A 23,081-nucleotide genomic window follows, 5' to 3' on the forward strand; every position below is an offset into this window, starting at 1 on the left:
GCCGGGCCACACGGGCTCCCAACCTAGGACACAACCCGGGCTACTCCGCACAAAGTCTCGGCTCAAGGCCCGAGTGGACTGGCTCACGGCCCAGGCTCACGGGCACACAAGCCGAGCTAAAACAATGGACGAAACAGGGCAGGGCTTCGGTGGGGCGCTGCTTGGGGTTCCGACGGCATCGGGGCTTCGTGGGACTGTCAGTGGAGGTCTGAAAGGGTGTTTGGGAGTGTGTGGTGGTCAGAGGTGGGCGGAGAAGTGAGTTGGAGGCGGCACAAGGCGCTGGTCCGAAGCAGAGCAGGGGAGGAAGCAGAGTCGGGGGCAAAGCAGAGGCTGTCCGTGGCTTTTCTCCACTGTTCCAAGCTCCGAATGGCTGAGACGACGATGGGGACGGCTGGTGGAGGTCCGAGGGAAGTCGAGGGAAGTGGCTGGCAGCTTGTGGAGACAGGAGCAGCAGCCGTGAGTTGCAAACAAAAGCAGATCCGGAGCAGCTGCAGCAAAGGCCGGACAGGGCAGGTTGACTTCTCTGGCTAATTTGGGCTTGCTGCGGCGATGGTGGTGGCTACGGCGGTGGTGAGCGACAGTGGAACTGGTGAGAGGTTGGGGACGCTCGGTGGCGATGGATGTGTCGCCCAAAAGAAAGAAGAAGAGGCAACGGAGGGAAAGAGAGAGAGTCGGTTCGGGAGGGGGTGGAAGCTGCGTGAGAAAAAAAAAAAGGATAGAGAAGAGAAAGACGAGAGAGAAAAAGAGAGATAGGGATAGGGTTATTTGACTTTAGGGGGAAAGAGAGATGAGGTGGCGCCCACTCCAATAATTTTTCCTTGTCTTGTTCTCATAAAAGCCCTAGGGTCAAAATCATAATTTCACAATTAGGCTAAGGGTATTTTGGTAATTTCACATCCAAGGTAATCCGAACATCCGGCTATTCTATGCCATCTCAAGACTCAGGTCATGTTGAATTAGTCAAAAGAGAAGAGGGAATGTGATCTCACCATACGTTTTCAAGCTCTTTCTCACAAGTACTATCACATAATTTGGGCTTTTCCAGTGGTGGGTAGCCAGCTCCGTTCACGTTGAATGAGTTGATGAAGAAACAAGATAGTCTGCACAGCAATCGCATGGCATCCCCGACGTTTGACTGAGGTTAGATACCCACCGCGTTGCACTACATTTGAAACTTTCCGTAATGCACCAGAGCACCGCACAAATGGGCCTCCAAGACTTCTCCCACCATTGCTTTGACAACTCGTACACTAGGTTTTACCACTATCCAGACCTAACAAAATCTCAACTCATCATCAAATTTGGTAACAATCAATTAGAAGACATTCAGAGGAATATTCTTCCATTTTATGGAAAAAAAAAATAACAACCAATTAATGCTAGTCAATGCCAACAACTCTATCCAGCTTTTCATGAGTGCCAAAATAAGGTAGATTCACGAGTCTTACATCGATTGTGAGGAAGAGAGACCAAGAGAAAGTCTCTTTAAGAATCAACAGATGAGACTTAGAGGTTTATAAGTTGAAAAAAGAAATCCCACATGGGATGCCTAGCGAGGATAACAAGTAAGATGGCTCTTTAAAAACACCCGGATTAAATGTGGGCGCTCGCTTCTTTTGACTCTTTGGCTAAATTGAAGTGCCGTTTAAATTTATTTTTTCACAGGAAAGTTCCTTCCCATATGTGTGTCTGGAGCATGTCACCGGAGTTGACTACGACACGAACACTTGTTGACCACATGCCGGACGCCCAAGTTGACTACATGTCGGGCACCAACACGATGGCCTATGGCACGTGTTCGTGCTACATAGCTATCAATTACCATCCTTGACATCTTTGTCATTCTTGGTTTCTCCCCTTATGGCGTGTGAAGTCTCACGAGATAGAGGTTTACCGGTGTTCGTATTTCAATGACGAGACCAACAATTAACCCTCTTTTGATCCATTCCTCGGCAAATTTTATCGAGAATCTAGTGATGTTTTATTTGAGGAACACCTTGCTTTCCTTCTTTACTGGTTTTTCTCGATTCATTTTTTGCCATTCTTCGTTAAAATCTCACTTTATTTCCATCCTCTAAATGGCTATTACGCTCCCAAACTTATTGAATGGACAAAAATAACCTCAAAATTGATAATTAATTAAAATCACAAATGGAAAGGATGAAAACTGCTATTTATTCCACCACCGTATGTTGTTGTTGTTGTTATTATTATTATTTTGCCGATTCGCTTGAATACAAACTTTTTCTTTTCCTATATTCTACTTGCTGATGTGCTCAAGCTTCTTTTCAAAGGATTTACTCTAATGAGATTGAAGCTCGTTGGTTGCCTTTGTTAATTAGCATACCCCTCAATATATTTATGCCCCTAAAAAATTCACACACTTAAGCGATGATTTATCCAGTGTGGTCCATTAACTCTAACTTGATATTCGATGTAGTCCCTAAACTTTTAAATATTTGCATATAGTATAGAGATAACATTGAATAATTACTAATGTCATAGACCATATCGAATAAATTAAAGGTCTAGATACAACATCGCACTTTGGGTCAAAATTCAGAAACTACACTATACATTAGGCCAAATTTTAAGCACCATTTGTGTTATTTCCTCTTTTATTTAGCAACTTGTCTTCCTTTCCCTTCCACCTCTTTTCCTTTGGTCATGTTGATAAAGAGTCTTTGACTCTTAGGGTTGAGTGAGTGAAAAGATGGGAATGGACCACATGGGCTGGTATACTCACACTTTCGAAAATGAATTTATACTCCAAAAGTGCATCTAAAATAGAAATTCGTTTGGTAATGTAATTTCTAAAGCAGAAATCCATTTGATTACGCAACACTACATTTCTACTTCTGGAGCAACTTTCTACTTTTGAAGTTGTTTATGAGACAATTCCAAAATTTAAAAAAATTTACTCATTTGAAAGTAAAACTCTCTCAACATCAATATCTCTCTTACTTCGGCCTCTTTTCATGCTTAGTGCCTCTCTCCCAATCACGCATCCGCCGTCGCCACCCATTGTCGTCCACTATTGATTGCCGATTCCTCCCCCAACCGCCGTCGACCGCCACTAACCACCATCCGCGGCCACACCGCCGCCGACCTTCGTAAGCCTACCGCCACCCACCGGTGACCATTGCCCGCCACTAACCACGTCCACCGCTAAGTCACCGTCTCCGATTGTCGGAGTAAAAAAATAATTTTTATATTAAAAAAGTAAATAATACTTTTTAATAACAAAATTTTTTTTAAAGAAATTTAAAGAATTAAAAATGAATTAGAAATTTTTTTGGCCGATGACAATAATTTTTCGTAGAAGATTTTTTGTTAGTAATGTTCCAAAAGCTGAACTTTTTAACCGTTCTCAAACGAATTTTTCTAATTAGAAATCAACTTATAGAGCACTATATATTGTCTCCATAAGTTTTCTCGTGAAGCAAATTCATTGCGTCATCACGAGGGCGCATGGGAATACTTCTACTTCGAAAATCAATTCCTGTTGCAGATAATAAATGAATGAATAATAAAATAGACAGCTAAAGGAAATAATTTGATTATTTCCTTTAGTTGTGATAAATGTCGACGGAGAAATCAACATAGAATTTCGCTATAGATCAAGCAATATAACGGAGATTACAACTATGCTCGAATCATAACGCTTATCATGCCCCGATCCTCGGGTGCGCAATATTCCTACAAAACGCCTCGAGTCATTAAGGACGACATCCCAGGCACGTCTTCGACCTATATATTTTATCTTTTTAATACTTGCATGCGGAAACTCGTAACTCCAAGACAACAACAATACGTAGGGATAGAAAGCGGGACAACCAACTACAACAGTATTTCAGCAAAAGGCGGGTTCACTTTCATTAGCAAATAATCTTTAACCTACAAAGTTAAACATATACCACCCCATGCTTGGGAGTGACTCCTTAAACTAACAAAAGATGGGTGGGTCAAGTAAGGTTAATGCCCCTTTCTGCTTCAAGAGAGTAGTCATATCACCCTCATCCACACGTCTCCTTGTACCTCCATTACCTTGGTCCCGAAAAAGGGTTAACAACAACGGGGTGAGAAATAAATCTCAGCGAGTCAATGCTTAAGCCATGCTAGGGCGTTGATTCGCTCGGGCGACCTATATAAACAAGTATATCACGATAGTATCTAGCCAACCACATGCAAGCTTACCACACCTTGGACTACGCATAATGCAAAGCTCGGCATTACTCAACAGTCAAACAATCAAGGAAAACAACCAGAACACCCACATAGAATGCCACACGTGTTACGATTATTAATGGCCATTTGGCCTGGCACACTAGGCGGTTGGTACAGAGCACACTAGGTAGTTGGTACTCTACTGGCATGACCAAGCATTGTCCCCTTACCTCCGGCGACGGTGTCGATAGTCCCGTATGATTCCAATCGGTCCAATATGGAATGAACAGGGAATCCTTATAGGGGCTTCGGTCCATCACAAGTTGCAACCGGCATCCATTCAACCCGGGGGCACGAATTGACGTGCATTTGACAAGTCGTGTGATTTCGATTAGTACATCACGAGCTATTTAGGAAATCCATTATATGACCACACAAGCATACCGTACAACTAGTCAATTCTTATCTTTGGCATTTAGTCCTATGCTCACACGCTCATGCTTAAAAATCTGGCCCAAGGTCATTTTCATGCTCAAATATGCAGTTTGATTCCACAAATGGTCATATGAATGCACGGTTTATTCACAAGATTTTGCAACATATACGGGGGTGATTAAATCTCGAATACATATAATACATACCCACCCGTGCATAGGACAGTCAATCAATCATCACCCAATCAAATAGTCGATAGTAATAATTAATTAAATATAATTAATTGATCCGATTACGAATACTCAATCCAACTGTAGTTATTAATTTCAATTTCATAATATCGAGCCAATATAATGCAATCCATCTGACTAATAATCACCCACTTGGCTCTATCCTATCACTCGCTCGCGATCGAACAATTGTAGCGATCATACAATTTAGTCTAATCACCAACTAGCCATAGTCCACCTAACTATCGAGTCTGACTTATTTAATTGTGGTCATTTAACTTGAACCAAGTTTCTAACTAAACCGACCACAATTAGTCTACCTAAACATCATATTATAATAATTAAGCTATCCTAAGTGTAATTAACGGCCTAACCGTGAGTTATGAATTAACTCACTAACTAAACGACGTTCGAAGACGAGTCGAGCGCGTCGGTGATGCCCAATATAACGCACGGCGCGGGTGGCTACAACAACGAAAGGCAACGACTCTCGATCGCGAAGATCTTGAGCGGCAAAGGGTCACGGGTCGACGACAGCGGTTCGTTCTTTGCGGGTCACGGTTCCAATTGGCTTCTCGGGTCCATGGCGAGAGCGGACAAAAGCACGAAGCGGCGAAGGGTGAGTGGTCTTACGGTAGCTTGCGACTTAAGGCGCGGCTTGTGGGTCTCAGCATGGTTCAGCATGATGGGCATGGTTTCGGGTCGGATCTCGACGGTATGGGTCGCCGACACATCATGGCAACAGCTCGGGTCGATTCCGAATGTTCGACGACGTGACGAAAGAGCAAGCTCGGCTCGCGCGGGTCCGGGGTCGGGCTCGGCCGGATCTCGACTGGGTGTGGGGCGACGCGGCTACGGGTGGCAGCGTGACGGCGATAGAGGTGGTGTCCGGTGGTGCCGTCGAGTGGTGAGCAGAGGGCGGATCCAAAGGGAGGCTAAGTTTGGCTAGTAGAGGCGCGACTCACATCGGCTCGGCTCGGGTGGTGACTCAACGACGGGCTGGTATGTCATTGACAAGGGGTGGTGCGAGCGGTTGGATGTTGTCGGGGCATCGGGGTTAATGGTTAGCCAAGAGGGTGAGATAGAAGAGTCGGGTAGCTACGGGGCTGAGCTCGAGGTCGTCCCTGGGAACGACGAGGCGACGGTGCAGCAATCGGGACTAGCTCGGCGTGGTTGGATGACTATAGCGTGATGAGGTGGCCGACGGTGGCAGCATCAGGCGCGGGGACCGGGTGAACGAGAATGAAGAAGAAGCAAAAAGACAAGAGAAGAATGAGAAAGAAGAAAGAGAGGGGGAGGAGAGCTTCATAGGTCAACTCAAGGAGAGAGAGAGAGAGAGAGAGAGAGAGAGAGAGAGAGAGAGAGAGAGAGATGTGACGAAAAGTGGGGGCAACTAGTTGAAAAGATGTGGGGGGCTCACAAAAATAATTCAAATCTAACTATTCCCTATTTTTGTCTTATGTGTAAAATATCTAGGGGTAAAACGGTAATTTAGCTAACCAGGGTAAATTAAACTAGTGATACTAAAATCGAAGGCATTATTAGAGAATCTCACAACTAGGGTTTAGTCGGGGCTAGTACCGGTGCGAAGGGCCTCAGTGCTATGATTCGACGAAACCTAATTTATTTTGACCGAAGTCTCATAACAATCCAATTATTGTCTCTTAAATCCTTAAAAATTCAAATTTAATTACCAGGCCGGAACTCGCGATTAAAATCTATCGAGTCCATTTTTCTTATGGACTTCAAAATTCCGGAGCGTCATTACTTTCCTCTCTTTAGGAAATTTCGTCCTCGAAATTAGGCCACTACACAACCTCAAAAAGATAAAGACATTGACGTCTCGGAATATCCTCACTTCTTGTCATATACCACTCACTTCATATTAATCCATTTCTCAACTTAGCACCCAAAAGCCACGATGCGACCATCAATACACGAGCTAGATTCAAGCATACGATTCCCAATTACCCACCTGTCACAATTCCATATCCACAATCTGTCTAGACAGGTTAACTCGTCCAACTCCAAAAAATCCAAACCTAAATTGTCACCATCCGGGCTTGCTGATTGCCGTATTATAATCACAAATAGACACAGAAATCAGTTATCCCTACTTATCGAACGACAATCTCTTAACTAACAAACAGACCGAAGTTGTTACTATTTCTCTTCCCATATGCAATCACATCTTATAAAACATCACCTAGCATCTGAACTATCCTTTCAAACTGGCCATCCATCACTAAACCGAGCTTCATTCCTAATGTAGTCCGCAGATTTTTCCAAATCGTGGCAGTGAACTTGGGATCACGATCCGAAGCGATCGTCATTGATACTCCCCGAGGTTGCATTATGTGCCGCACATACAACTCTACATATCTGTCTAAAGCAAAACCCTTTCGCACTGCAATAAATGCGCACACTTTGTCAATTTGTCCACCACAACAAAGATTGAGTCATTGCCTCCACGACTCCTTAGCAAACCCATCATAAAGTCCCTTGTGATATGCCCACATTTTCACTCTGGAATCTCCAGCGGCTGCAGCAGGCCTTTTTAGTACGTTTAGGAAGCCTTCTTACCCTTCATTCAGTTTACAAGACTGCACCTTAACTTGCTATCACTTAAAATACTTCGCCAAGTGCTTGGCTATGTCAGCCTTCATACTAATCCACCAAAATCGTTGTCTCAGATTCTAATACGTTGTCGTGCTAACTGGACTAGTACTATAGCTATTGCGATGGGTTTCTTACAAGCTTTCGTTGCGCACTCTGATCACTTGTCCTCTCCAATTGCCATATCTCGTAATCTTAACCTTATTCGGGGTCATCACCAATCTCAAGAGCTGAAAATTTATCCGGCAGACTCTGCCACATCATTCACTCATAACTCGCCCTTACAAATTTTTCATGTTTGTCTCTACAATTCTCCGTCCTACATACCTACCTGTGGTTCCCATGACTACAGTCTTCAAACCGTATATACTCCACCACAACATTGTTGGGTCTTTGGTCAACTAGCTCGTATGAGTCTCAAATCAATTCACGCTTATCCTAGTCACATAGTAGAGGGTCCCCTCCGATTCACATTCGGAGGTATAAACCGACCTTCACCAATACTGCGAAGCATAGAGCCTCACTTATTTGCGACATCTCGATCCACTCACAGTCTTTCATCTGTCGCTCAAGGTGCAATGCTATACACTTTCGAAATATGTTTTTCACTTTGAGGACCAACTTTAACGCTATGAACATGTGCAATGCATGATCGTCCTTAGCACTCTTCACACACCACTCGCTTCCACATCGATCTTTATCAATTCGAACTTTTTAACTCCACCAACGACAATCATAACTCAAAGATCAATTGCCTCGGATCAAACTATAACTTCATGCCCAATCGTTATCTAGATAAAACTCATACGTGTTCAATCACATTGGCCTTTAGTCCAAACGTTCATCATTCACTTTCTTTCGAACCTTATCTCATCAATCAGAGCCGTCAATAAAAATCTACAACGTAAATGATCGTGGTACCACACAAGTTCATACCCATAATCCAATATTATCGATCACCACAATCATTCCAAACAAGCTAACAACCGGACAACAACAATTTAAGTGTAAATCTTCACCTTCCGAGCTTATTATGCGATCAACTTATCGATCATTATACTATATCCTCAAGTTTGATCGTTGACAATCCAAAATTATAAGGGCTTTTTTCCAAACCAGGTGGGAAAAAAATGTAATAAGTAAATCAGGTATGAAATTTTTTTATTTGCCGAATCAAGTGTCGCTCGGCAGTTTTTTTGCCGAGCGAGAACCGATTCGATAGTCATACGGCCGAGGGGGCGAGTGGGAGGCTCGCTTGGCGGTTCGAGTGCTGAGTGGGCTTCATTTCAGTAGTATAGGTATCGAGTAGGCTACCAGCCCCTCCCCACACGTAGAACCTTATTTATTTGGTTTTTTTTCATTTTAATTTCATATTTTTTTATGTTTATATTTTTTTAATTTATAATTTTTTTATTTTGAAATGTAATATAATTATCAATATTTAATTACTTAAAATATACAAAAAACATTGGATCTTCATAATAGATAACAAGTTAAGCGTAATTACATATACTAATGATACTTTCTTCCTACATGACCTCCTGTTTAGCAATGAGATTGTCTCCATTGATCGGGAAGTCTAGTGTTGTATCGACAAGAACGAGGATCCGGCTAAGTAAGATGTGTCGATGACGAAGGCATATCTTGTGAAAATATGCCATATCCTACTGTAGGAGGAACTAGATAAAAATGAGTGAAATCGGGTCCATATTTTGATCGACGATCGGAGGGAGTCTACGGATGTGGATCGTCAAATGTTCTGGCAAACTGGGTGAACCCTGAATCGAAATAATGGCTAAACCCCGGAGTGAACTCGGAAGCGAAATTCGTCATATGATATTCCATGGAATGGGGGACGACATCATCGTCTGGAAAAGCTCGAGGAGTTCTCCGGATCGGCTAAACAATCTCAGGGGGTCATCCTCCTCATCCGACCCAACAGTTGCTGCTGTAGTTGCTGGTTGGGGTGTTGGTATCATTGTTAGCCGTCTTTCCTCATTCTAAACGTATAGTATTGCCTTAGCTATAGTTTTCACTTCTACCCAAGCCTTAGCAGATAGACCAACCGAATCCATGATATGTACGATCTGTTCTACGCCATCACCTTGGTAATGATATCAAAATTAACAAAAATTATCAAATGCCAATAATTTATGTTACTTAAAAATAAATAATGAATTAAATTGTAAGTGTTTGCACGAACCGTTGAACCCATTGTGGCTCTCACAACAGAAATCCACTTTCATGTATGTCGACGTAATCACTCCATATATCCTGAATGAAAGTGGAGTGCTTTCATTGTACTTCTACTCGAGATTATACGTTCGGTATGTCTGTTCCACAAATTGATCCACCTTCTATGCTTATTCGCCCAATCCGTCTGGGTGGCATGTTATCAATATCATGCAAGGCAAAATGATCGAGGGGATCTCTAGATATTGGCTGGTGCAAACCAAACTACCGGAGTACTCGATCCGGATAGTGCTACTCAACTATTTAGTGACGGATGAGTGGCACCTTCACCCTCTAATAGTGTTATCCCTGTAGGCGGTAATCTAGTATATCCTCTTCAATACCCTTGTAAAGCTCCCAAGTAATGTATTTTCGTAATGAAACATATAAAATTAAATGAAAAATTAATTTAAAAAATAGCATGATATTAAACCCACTCATTGCTATCATGACTTACATCTTCGAATCCCATTTGATCAAGTTGGTAGTGCAGATATGTCACGGTATGTATGGGGATGTCAATTGTAGTTCGGTCTCCACTTCAGCTGCATAAACATATAACTTTATATTTTCATGTATTATACGCACTGCAAATAATTAATGACGCACGAACTGAAAAAGTAATATATCACATACCGACTACCGGAAGGTGCATCTAGGAAAGGAGCACCGAAAGTCGGATTAGGGGAGACACATCTAAAATGCTCCTACACCCAAATCTACAATACATGTAGGGTACCGCCCATTTGTTTCGCATCCGGGTCGGTTGCACGGCATAGCTCCCGATACAACTATGCTAGTCCCTCTCGGCCGGCGTTGATCCACGGCGATCCGGTGGCTCCGGGTGACTCACGGCGGCTTTGGGTGTCCGAGGGTGGTCGGCGGCTCACGGTGGGGCTAGTGGAGGTTTGGTGAGGTTTCGGCGGTGGTGGTGGCGGTGGTGAGGGTGTTCGGCCAAGCTAGGGGGGAAAGAGAGAAGTGAGAGAAAATTTTGCTAATAATGAAGAAGAAGATGAATATCATTATTAGAATAGGTTAGGATATTTTTGGGTAGTTATTTTATCTTGAATTATTGGTCTTGCAAAAAGGAGAGAGAAACTTGTGGGGCTCACCAATAATTCATCTCATTTTGCTCTTAAAATACAAGAAAGGTATTTTGGTAATTTGCTACCCAAGTTGACTAGTCAAAATTTCGGCTATGAGGGGAAAAAGACCGAAATGCCCTTTGACCGAAATAGCTTGATGGGTATTTTCCAAGGGTAAATGGGTCTTTTCCCATTTTCAGCTCTAATTTCATTTTTCCGAATACTTTGGGGCAAACCGCGAAGTAACCGTACTTCGGATGAGGCAACGTCCAAAATTAAAATTTTGGAATCCCTAAAGGTCCGACGTCAAATTTCAAAGTTCGATTCGCGATCAATATCGATCGGTTGAAATTTCAGCGTATCTCAAACTAATGGGCGGCTTTTAAGAGTTACGCGTATCGTCCCGTGATTAATATCACGTTTAAGAATTTCTCGAGGCATGGCAACTTTGGTTGTCATATAATTGCGATGGTCAATCACTAGTCCCGATGTATATGATCATTAGAAAATGATTTAGGGACGTTCGGAACCCATACAAGGTCAAACAGAATCACCCGCGATCCAAGCATAGAGTGTCACCTAAATCGTTCCTTAATCATTCTAGGATCAGCCTATAATGGTCTAAAATATTCTCTCGACAATTTTCATGGCCAAAGAGTCAGTCCAAGATCAAGTTCTTAGGTCCACGTACTTGATTTTCTTAGCTAGCCATTTCCATTTGGTTAGTCTTCTTGAGAGCAATCAATTTCGAGTGAGATTTAACCGAAATACATCAATGAGACATCTCACTCATTCAAAGTTTCGAAAGTGAGTTGGAATACAGGATGTCACACGTTGACTCACTAAGATTTATCCCACCCCGTTGTGGTTAACATTTTTAGGTCCTCAGTAATGAAAAGGCATGTCAAGTTCGGGGTCCCGGTCTATCGGTCCTATGATATCGTGTACATATTTCTAGAGGTGGATCAAGAGTAATGTGTCAATCTTTTAAATAGGCGTGTCTTATAACCATTTTGATATGGATGAATCGATTGTAAATACAGAAACATTGTAAAGCCATCTTCGGTCTCCTCCTCGTTCGTGAGTTGAGTTGAGTTGAGTTCTAAGTGTTTTTGAGAGCTGCACCTTCGATTTATCCCATCACAAGAGGGATTTAATATGGATGTAAAGGCTGTGATGGTGCTGTCATGTACCCTGTTACTTTATTGTACCCATTCTTTACTGTATACACCCGACTTTGTGTTCGTCCAGACCAACTTGTCCTCTTTTGCCTCTGAACCTAAACGAATTTTTCAATCATCGTTTGCTCATCGAAAAGATTCATACGAAGCTGTTCATTCCAAGCTGGAATGCCACTAACAATTAGCTCTGAAACCCTGGTAGGTTAATCGCTGTTCGCTGGACCTCCAATCGTTGCTCTAGGAATCCATTCGGCTTCTCTAATATTTATCTTTTCCCATTCCCTACTGGCCACCTCACCGAGGGGTCAATCACTTCTCCCCCACCAGGAGACTTTGTCAACCCCACGAATGTCGATGCCCCTTACCCACTGTCCCGAACTCAGAATGAGGGAAGTAAAGGCGTTTCAGTAGTTGATACCGCAAGGAAGAAGTGGACTGTACTAATCGCCACGCCTGTTTTCTCAACATCGGTTGTTAAAAGAAATTAGGTCTCGAAGTTTGAGGATCTCCCGTCTCTTCCAATGAAAACGAGGTTTCTGTTCATTAGTCCTCCTCCAGAAATTTGCTATCCTTTTTTTAATGCTCTGGCAATTAGAGACAGGAATTATAAAGATTAACATTGCATATTGTGGGACGAATTGTCACTAGTTTTATATATAAAAAATTAGAATTTGTCAAAAGGTTAAAGACTACATTGGCCAAATTGAAAGATTACGTCTGAATTGGCATCCGTATAATAACCTCATGACTTTTCTGATAATTATCTGTAATATGTTGTGTCAAATTTATATATATTCATTTTATCAGGCTTGCCATTTAGTTTGTGGGTAGTAATCTTACTGTGTTGCATGTTAGCAATAGTCCTCGGTCTCTATATATCAGTCATCATTCCTATCATGTTTAAGCCCAATACACTAATAGTAAGAAATATGAATTTTGCTATAGAGATGTTAGTTTGAATGGTCTTCCCGAAAGTCTTTCTGCTATATGGGCTTATTAAGAAAACATTTGTACTTATTTAGTAATTGATTGACGTTTCATACTTCATAATGATCTCCCTTCTCCATTTTCTTTCTTGTGGTGTTGTAGATTCCGATAGTTATTACATAATAGCCTTTCACACCATCTGAATAAAGCCGCTCTTTGCGGGATTCGATCTTTGACTAATCACCAAAAATTTGTAAGTATGAGTGGTGACAAGGCCCACTCCGACTGCATCAACGGCGCAATCTCTCCAAAAAACTTAAGTAATGTGAAGATATCCATTGAAAAGAAGAGCAAACAATGAACTATTGTGTCTCCCTTTATTCGTTTATTTTTGCTCTTTTTCTTCGCCATGTTGATGAAGAGTCTTCGACCCTTTGGGTAGAGTGAGTGTGAACAATGGTGGGGACCATAAGCGACAACGCTTTGCGTTTGCCTCATGAGAAAACTTATTGAGACAACATTTAGTGGTGACATAAGAAATTTACCGAAGCAAGAAGGAAATGAAAAAGAACTGCTTTCTCGTGAAACCAAGAAAACTTATTTTTGTCCCTTTTTTGTTTGTAATTTTTTGTAAGCATGTCGTCTTGCTTTCCCTTTCACCTCCATTTCTTAGCCATGTTGAAAAGAAGAGAAGAAGCGGAGACCTGCCCCGGCCGGGGCAGGGCAGGGCGGGGAGGAGGGGGGGGAGGAGGAGGAGGAGGAGGGGGAGAGAGAGAGAGAGAAAGTGAGAGAGATGGGGCCAAATGACAACGAGTGCGTACTAGCTAAGAGACAAAGAAGATCAATGGATGGATGGATATGTTTGCCCTGACAATGGGTCTTATATACTCTTTATATTTATGTGATCTCCCTCCGCGTATAAACTTAACATGATATCAAAGCACACACACTCTCTCTCTCTCTCTCTCTCTCTCTCTCTCTCTCTCTCTCTCTCTCTCTCTCTATGCATTCATTCCTTTACCTATTTCGCTAGACCTAACATGGTATTAGACTCTTTGTATTCGTGTGATCTCCATCCACCTATTATCCCTTTACACATGAGAGGGATGTTGAAGTTGTGCGTCCACCCTCCATGCCGCTCGTAATCCGGCTTGCATATATGAGACTTTATATTCATATGTTCTTAATGCCGAAACGCAATAGAAATTGACTAAACTTAAAATTAGAATTGAAAAGATAAACAAATCATTCGCTCAATTGCGATTATCAAAATCGATAGAATGTCAAAAGTCTCCTCCACTAGAAGTCTCAAACACCTTTTTATATGGTGTTAACCCTAATTATAATAAGAAATACAAAATTACGAAAACGCCACTGGAATTACAAAAAACAACTAAAAACCCATCTAAAAGACTCCGAAACGCGAAAAAACGCCATCAGTCATAGCATAGCAGTGAGTTCTGATCAGCAGCCCATTTCCATGTAGCTGACCAAAATTCAGCCAATTTCGAGTTCGCCAACTCTAAGTGCAACAGTTCTCCATCCCTTTGCACATGAGAGGGCGTGTTGAAGTTGTCCCATATTGCTTGACAACTAGTCTTATATGTTTTTTTTATTCATGTAGTCTTGCTCCACCCATAAGCTTAAGCTTTTGGATTGGACTTACTAATATGGTATCAGGGTAATCTCTCTCTCTTTGCATTCATTCCATTATCTATTTCTCTAGACCTAATAGGATGCACTGTTTTTGAAATCCTTCTACGACAACGCGTGCGTGGACGCTTTGTTTACCAGCGTTATTTTTATTTGTCTGTCTTTTTGGCTTCTTCTTCGATTCGGTGGGTGTCGAGAACACAGGAAGCCACGGAGGACAGAATCGGACAGATGAGAGTCGGAAGGTGTCCTTGAAGCTTCTTGACTAAGAGGGTCTTCATGTGGTTGTTACTTGTTAGGGCACATTTTGACTCAATTTCTTTATACTAAGGGTGATTTTGTATAATGAAACTTTCAATCTATTCTATGATTAGAGGAATTGACATAAATGGTATCTAAATTTTGGTCCAATGTGCGATGTCATCCAACTTTTGATTTATTCGGTGCGATCTATGAACTCTGGCTCGATATTCGATATAATCCATGAACTTTTAAACATTTGCATGTAGTATAGGGATTACACTGAACAATCACTAGTATATCACAAACCATATCGAACAAATTAAAGGTCTAGGAATACATCGCACCTTAGGTCAAAGTTCAGAGATTACATTGTACATTGGGCCAAAATTTAGGCACTCTTTTTTGTTATTTTCTCTTTTATTTAAGGAAGTTGCCTTCTTGTCCCTTTCGCCTCTTTTTCTTAGCCATGTTGATAATGAGTCTTTGACTCTTTGGGTTGAGTGAGTGTGAACATGAGAATAGACCATAAGCTACGACGTGTGCTTCACGAGAAAACTTATTGAGACCACATTTAATGGTGAGATAAAGAAATCTACAAAAGGAAGAACTGCTTTCTCGTGTGAAAGCGAAAGGGGGATCATTTCCTTTGAAATTTCCTTGTCGGGTCCACAAAAGAAAGGGATGTTCCTCTCTTCTTTTCTCCATTTGATCTGCGACGAGGATCGGTGCAGGCAGTACTCGAGACCCATTTCTGGTGATTTCGCTCCATCTTATTCAGGCTTGCCACTGTCAAGTTCCTTCCTATAACAATTACTTCTGGTAATTTCGCTCCAAGTTATTTTCGCTATGCATGTATCAGTTTGTTGTTTTATAAAGCATAAGATCAGAGATTCATTGTAATCGGTGATTGATTCTCGCTATCTGTGATGCAGTTTAACACGTTAAATCTTGATTTACTTGTGGGATTAGTTGATTTCATTTTGCTTGATTCTTGTTTTTAGTTGTGGGAACATAAGCAAGTCAAGAAAAAGGAATTATCAGAGCAAATGTAAAGAGACAAGAGAAGCACACGTTCTTATGTGCACCCCTTACAGATTTTATATTCATCACATATCAACATCTACAACTACTTGATAACTTTGACAGTGTTTTCTTATGTTTGCATTGGATGCTTTGGAGAGAAAGAAAGCTGGTTTGCTAGTCACGATCGTAGTCTAGTATTGCTAGAGAGGAAATTGGCGCCACAACATCTCTTCTTTTAGCATAGCAAAAACAAGGAAAGTCCATCTAAATATGAATAGGGATGTGAGAAGCTAACAGTATAACAGTACAACGGTGCAATCTCAATCACAAGTATTATGAATGGCAAAAAATATATAGCAATCATGGCGAGACTCACCTATGATCTTTTGCCTAGCATTCCACTGCAATACTATTGCACTATCATGGTAGCGACACCCATATGAATAAGGGTAAACTTCAAAAATGATTGGTGTGCTTTGCTCCGGTTAGCAATTAAGTGATACTTGATTTCAAACGTCAATGCACTGTAATTTTTTGGGCTTTTTTTAAAACCAAAATCCGGCCAATTTTTCGACAGAGTACTAACACGGCCGCCACATCTTAGCGGCCACCGGTTGATTTCACTCCCCTAAAAATGGTTATAAATACATGGTATATAATGCCTTTGATTGCAAAACATTCACATAATATTCAGTGGTAAAGTTTTGGTATTCCTCAGATATAAATGGATGAAACTAAATAGAGAAGCTAGGATTGTGTATGTTTTTGCAAAAGACAACCTCTCACGGCATAACAAACTAATAGGTTAAGCAGTAAGTAAAGAATTAGAAGCATCTCTATACAAAAGACAATTGACCTAGAATTTAAGATAAGTTTGCCACTCCTTATCTCCCTAGAAAATTTCCACACAGATTCTGCTAAAGCAACAACACAAAAAGGTGATTTTTGAACCACAACTTATAATTGAGCATTTTCTTTCTTCGGTTTCCTTCCTACAGAGTTTAGATGGATCTAACTTTCGTAGCTACTGGGTCTAAAACTTTGCCATGAAAGAGCATGTGCATCTGTGGATGGGATTTCGTTATAATTATTTAAAGTAGATCTCTACATTTGCTTCTGATAGAAATCAGCCACACCATACCCTGTTATAATGACTTTAAACTTATCTCTGCATTTGCTTCTAATAGAAATTACCCTCATCATCCTGCACGTGGTCATCATTTTTGGGTAGCGTTTCAAATCCTTGTTGCACAAACAATTTGCTTCAATCTTTGTGGTTGAACTTCACATTGATAGTAGTTGCTACTATTTTTCCTTCTTTTCATTTGCACCGATCTTTGTGATTGAACTTCACAATGACAGTAGTTGCTACTATTTTTCTTCTTTTGTACTAAAGGCAGCCACATAAGACCGTGTAGAGAGCACAGATAAACATGTTGAACGCCTCTCCAAATAATCAGGAACTAGAGAAGTTGTCAGGATATGATTACGAAGTATTTTTGAGCTTCAGAGGACCAGATACCCGTAATGACATTACTGATTACCTTCACACCAGCATGATTGACGCTGGGATTCGGGCATATAAAGATGATGAAGAGCTGCGTATTGGGGAAGAGATCAGCAGCCAGCTTCTCCAAGCGATTGAGCAGTCCAAGATCTCAATACCAATCTTTTCCAAAGGATATGCAGACAGTACATGGTGCCTTAGGGAATTGGTCAAGATGGTGGAGAGCAAGAACACAAGGAGACATAAGATCATGCCTATTTTCTACGATGTTGCACCATCCGTAGTAAAATACCAGACTGATCACTACGGCAATGCCATTGTTTCTCATGCAAACAAGAAGTGGTTGGATAATGAGACTATTGACAGTTGGAGGGCTGCTCTCAATGAGGTTGGAGAACTAAATGGATGGGACTTTCAAAGCATGCCAAACAGGTATTTCCTTATATCATGTACGGTCTAGTTGTTGAAGATGCATTATTTTTCTGCTAAACTTAATGTCTTGATGCCTTTTCCTCCAATATTTTCAGAGGCAAAGGTGAATTTGTGAAAGAAGTTGTCAATAATGTTTTGACTGAGTTGAAAACCGCATACTTGGAAGTATCTGATTGCTTAGTCGAAGTAGATAATCATGTGGATGAAATCATGAGGATGATATGTACGCATGATCATGAAACAAAGATCGTTGGAATCCATGGTATCGGTGGCATGGGAAAGACGACTCTTGCCCAAATTGTGTACAATCAACTTTCTAATGATTTTCCTAATTGTTGTTTCCTTTCCAACATTCGAGAAACGGAAATTACACGCTTGCAGAATCAACTCATCTCGAGCATTCTTAAAAAAAGATGGCCTGACATCAACAATATCATGGAAGGAAAAAATGTGATCAAGGAAAGGTTATGCTCAAAAACCGTGCTTCTTCTACTTGACGATGTTGACGAAGCAAGTCAACTTGATGCGCTCGTGCAGAAGCGTGAGTGGTTTGGCAAGGGAAGCAAGATTATCATTACAACTAGAGATCGGGGAATCCTCAATGTGCCTACAGTTGTTGATTGGACTTATGAACTCACGGGCATGGATTTTGATAATTCTCTTCAGCTTTTTAGCAAACATACCTTTAGAAGAGATTATCCCGTAGAGCAATACATCTTTCACTCCGAAAGAGCAGTAAATATTTGTGGCGGTCTTCCTTTAGCTATTGAGGTTATAGGTTCTCTTTTATCTGGAAAAGGCATAGAGGAGTGGGATGCAATATTAAAGGAGCTAGAAGAATTTCCTCATGAGGGTGTTCAAAGGAAGTTGATGATCAGCATTAAGGCTTTAAACGAAGACCAAAGAAAGATATTTCTTGATGTTGCTTGTTTTTTCATCGGGATTGACAAACGAATTGTGATTTACATGTGGGAAAGCTGTAAATTTCTTCCTCAACAATCTCTTAACATCCTCCAGCAAAGATCTTTGATAAAGATTAGAGAAGATAACAGATTGTGGATGCATGATTGGTTAAGAGATATCGGAAGAAATCTTATACAACAAGGAAGCGGTAAGAAACCAGAGAAGCAACAATGGGTGTGGACTCACGCGCAAGCATTGGAGATTCTAGAGAAAATGCAGGTGAAATCATACATATTCATTTCTTTTTAGGTAGATTGGTCACAGCATATTCATTTTGATTTCGTTTCTAACAGAGTCGATCTCGTTTCTGTGCTCTAATAAAAGTGGTTCATCAATTGTTTTCAACATTAAGAGAAAAGATATAGTTGTTTTCCCCTTTGAAGAAGATCAACGCGGTAAATTATGGCTTCTTCTAACTTTCGTTTTCTATTTCTATTTTGGCAGATAGGAGGTGATGTTCATGGAATTGGAAGTATAGAAGCAATATGTCTCAAGTTTGATGAAACATGTCAATACTCCTTGATAAAAATTTCCTAGCAAGTCTTTCAAATTTGAGGTTCCTTCAAATGGATAGCAAAGACTTGGACGTGAGCACAAAATCTATCCTTACTAAGGTGCGTGGTTTCCTACGTTACCAGTGCTCAAATTTGGTTCAAACCACATTTGGCCCACGTATCCTTCCAGAGTTGACATGGCTTTCATGGAATTACTTTCCTACCGTTTTTAAGCTGAACAATTTCTCCATGAGGAAGCTACTAATCCTTGATCTGTCAATGAGTCAAATCACAGAAAAATGGGATGGATGGAGCCACATCAAGGTATGATTTCAAATAAAGTTAGCCTAAGTTGTTTTGTCGTGTGTAATCCTGATTCATTTTCAAGACCAACACGTCGTCTTTTTTTTTTTTCAGTTGGCTAAGAATTTGAAGGTCCTAAATCTAACTGGATGCTTGAAGTTGCGCAAAACCCCAGACTTGTCCACTCATGTGCATTTGGAGCGACTGATTCTCGAAAGTTGTGAGAATTTGGTTCAAATTGATCCATCGATTGGTCAGCTTGAGAAGTTAGTCTTCTTAAACTTGAAGGATTGTAGTAATCTCCGAGAACTACCAGATGAGATGGGGGCACTAGAATCTTTGAGGGAACTTCTTCTTGACTCTACAGCTATAGGAGAGATCCCTGAATGGAGAAGAATGAAAAAATTGGAAATTCTCAGCTTGGACAAGTGTTCGTTGCTGAGTAAGTTTAGTTTCGTTGGTTGTGCAGCAGCAGCGAACCTTTCTTTAGTGGATATCCACTTGACTCAACTGCCTAAGTCGAATTCCCTGATTCAGTTGAATATATCGAGTTCAATTATGTGGGAGTTACCTGATGTAATTGGGAACATGAAGAATTTGAAAGTTCTAAAGATAAGATGCCCCTTGAGAAAACTACCTAGCGCCATTGGGATGTTGGAGAAGCTCGAAGAGCTAGAGGCATGGGGTACATTTGCAGAAATTCCCAGTACTATTGGCAATCTACGATTTCTGAAAATTCTGGTATTGGGTAGCCCTAGAATTTCAACTGTGCCTCGGCTTCCGGACAGTCTGATCAATCTTTGTTGTAAAACAACCTCTATGGAGACTTTGCCAAACTTCTCGAACCTATTAAATTTGAGAAATTTGAGGTTGACTTTGTGGTTTAATCTCAGGGGTCCTGGTAAACTTGAAGCAGCTTCAAGTGCTTGGTGGATTGGGACATTACGGATGCTTGAGTTCTTGAAGTTGTCTTCTCCTTATATCACCACCCTATCTTCCGATCTCATTCTCCTTTCTCAGCTGAAGAAACTTAAGCTCCAGTGTTGTAATTTGCAATGCCTACCCAGGCTGCCGGCAAATTTGTCATACTTAGGTATCAAGTCTTGCCGAAGAATGAAAACGACAAATGATCTTTCAAATTTGAAAGCGTTATCAGATTTGGTCATCGTTGATTGTGATGAGCTAACCGAGATTCGAGGCCTTGAAGGTTTGAAGAACCTAAGAACTTTAGAGCTCGTGGAACTTTCATCATTGGCAAAGTTGCCTGATCTGACTATCTTGAATAAGCTCAAGAAAATTCATTTAAAAGGTTGTACAAAGCTGATTGAGATTCACGGTGGTCCTGAATCGTTGGAGATGCTTCACATTGTGAACTGTCCAAATCTGCAAGAGTTTCCTTATCCATCAAGCTTCAAGAGTTTCAGAGTTTGGAATTCTGAAACCAAGGAAACAACATCAGATCTTATTTTCCGAGAACTGATCAATGACAACACGAGAATGTAAAAAAGTTTCCTTTTTGTTGAAATAAGAAAGGAGTTAGTCTTTTTGTTCCCCACTTTCTCCGCTTAATGTAAAGTGACAACGAATACATATGTAATTTTACTAACGACGGACTAAATGACCATGATTTGCCACAAAAGTTCTAGAATTCTGCTTCTTATCCTGCAGTGTGATCCTATTCAAACTCAGCACTATCAAATTTGATCTTTTGTCCTCCTATTCCATTCTAGGGGTGAGCAAATCAAACAGATCGGATGTCACATCCCGATCCCCGGACCCGCGACATCCCTACCAAACTCGCCACAGGTCACGAAGGATAGCGTCACAGGTACACTATCGACCTATATACATACGGCGCATGCGGAAACGTGAACTATCCAGTCAACAAACAATAGGGGATAGTAAAGCGGGAAACGTACACGATAGTCATTCACAAAAGACTATTTCATTCATAAAATCAAAGCAGATGAGTTTTAACCCTCTTGAGCTACCAAAAAAAATATATAACCCCACTCTTCGAGGCGGCTCACTAGGACCTCAAAAAGGTACACGGTCGGGTAAGATTAAGCCCTCATTTACTCCCAAAAATTGCTCTAACAACCAGGCCCTAACATCCACGGGCTCCATCACTTGGGACCTGAAATGGTTAAACGACGGGGTGATAAATAAATCTTAGTGAGTCAACGCTTAAGCCCGACTAGGGCGCTGATTCGCTTAAACATCCTAACGAACAATCGCATCAACCAAGAGCAGATATTTCAACCACATGCAAGCTTACCGGTCTTCAGCCATGCATAATGCAATGTTCGACCCCAAATCAACGGCCACAACTAACAAAAAACTCGAAAGACATCGCATCAATTTGCATGCACATGACACCACACGAAGTCCAATTATTAATAGATGAGGCCACATGGCCCGGCATACTAGACAGTTAGTGCCTAGCACACTAGTCGATTGGTGCTTTATTGGCGGGACTAGGCACCGTTCCATTACTTCGACGACGACGACTATTATGCTAGTGCAATTCCGATCGACACGGCACGACATAGCAAGCATTCCAAAAGGAGCATCGGTTCGTCACAAGTCGCGACCGGCATCCGATCAACCCGACGACAAGGATTGACGTGCATCCGACAAGTCGTGTAATTCCGATCGATATTGCACGATCTTATCGGGGACAACCATTACGTGATCATTCAAGCGCATCCGACAACAACCGGTCAAATTCTTATCTTTATACTTAGCCGGATGCTCATACGGTCATGATCAAAAACTTGGCGCCGGGCTGTTTTCATGCTAAAATATGCAGTTTGATTTCACTCGATTCGTATGAATACACAGATTATCCACCAGACTTTACATCTAGAAAATATGGGACCGACACCCACAACATTCATCCATCACATCCAACAATCCAACCACAACATCCGGGCAAGCAACCATCGGGACAAATAGCCGGACATGCTCCACAAATACGACAATACATATTGATCCAATTTCATAAAATTGAACTATCAACGGTCCAATCCAACCAACAATCAAGTGCCCACTCGGTTTTACCCTATCGCTCGCTCACAATCACACACCGGTAATCACCGCCCAAACATTCGGTCCAATTTAATCACCAAATAGCCACAAATAACCCGACTAGCAGATCGACTTAATTAATCGTGGCCATTTAACTTAAACCCAGTCTCTATTTAACCGACCACGATTAAGCTACCTAAATATCCTATTAAACTAATTACACTAATTACACTAACTAAGCGCAATTAGCGCCCTAATCGGGGTTTAGGGGTTTAACTCACAATTAAAAATCGGCGGTCGGTGTCGGGTTGGGTACGAGACTTTTGGATCGGGTTTGGATTTCAAATTATTATTCACGAGCCGGCACTGTTCACGGTCGGTGTTGTTCACGGCCTACAACTCGGCTAACGGGCGGCACGGATTAGGAGCCACGATGGCGGCTGGTAGCTCGGGCCGGCCGGGTCTCTCGAGCCACGGGGGTTCGGCTTGGGCTAGCCTATACGAGTTCGGGCCAGCAAGGCTCGGGTCTGGAAGGGGCACGACGAGCCGACGGTGGGCGG

General features: G+C 41.5%; 2 protein-coding genes and 1 long non-coding RNA gene across 3 annotated transcripts in view; 2 read left to right on the top strand and 1 right to left on the bottom strand.

Moving 5' to 3' along the window:
* Positions 1–13,026: 13,026 nt before the first annotated feature.
* LOC125314474 lies at positions 13,027–13,437 on the bottom strand. Its single transcript, XR_007197950.1, has 2 exons — positions 13,237–13,437; positions 13,027–13,176 (listed from the first exon to the last, which is right to left on the bottom strand). It is a non-coding gene; the product is annotated as an uncharacterized LOC125314474 (long non-coding RNA).
* Positions 13,438–16,431: 2,994 nt separating this feature from the next.
* Positions 16,432–23,081, top strand: part of LOC115754060 (disease resistance protein L6-like) — a 97,873-nt gene continuing 91,223 nt past the window's right edge. Inside the window, exons 1-3 of the mRNA XM_048275634.1 lie at positions 16,432–17,051; positions 17,118–17,731; positions 17,827–18,913. Coding sequence (XP_048131591.1) covers positions 17,226–17,731; positions 17,827–18,913 — 1,593 coding nt within the window. The 5' untranslated portion in view covers positions 16,432–17,051; positions 17,118–17,225. The remainder of the gene's footprint in view (positions 17,052–17,117; positions 17,732–17,826; positions 18,914–23,081) is intronic.
* LOC125314472 (disease resistance protein RPV1-like) lies at positions 19,231–21,120 on the top strand. The gene is made up of 2 exons (XM_048276832.1): positions 19,231–19,512; positions 19,606–21,120. Exons 1-2 carry the CDS (start codon positions 19,261–19,263, stop codon positions 20,992–20,994), a joined length of 1,641 nt encoding a protein of 546 aa, XP_048132789.1. The 5' UTR covers positions 19,231–19,260; the 3' UTR covers positions 20,995–21,120.

The sequence above is a fragment of the Rhodamnia argentea genome, chromosome 3, assembly GCF_020921035.1.
Source record: "Rhodamnia argentea isolate NSW1041297 chromosome 3, ASM2092103v1, whole genome shotgun sequence".
Taxonomy (NCBI): Eukaryota; Viridiplantae; Streptophyta; class Magnoliopsida; order Myrtales; family Myrtaceae; genus Rhodamnia; species Rhodamnia argentea.

Bases quoted from the DNA above. Each gene is read 5' to 3' on its own strand.
- LOC125314472 (XM_048276832.1), top strand. From the start codon at position 19,261: ATGGATAGCAAAGACTTGGACGTGAGCACAAAATCTATCCTTACTAAG. The intron at 19,513-19,605 runs GTATGATTTCAA...TTTTTTTTTCAG, and splicing joins ATGGATGGAGCCACATCAAG to TTGGCTAAGAATTTGAAGGT.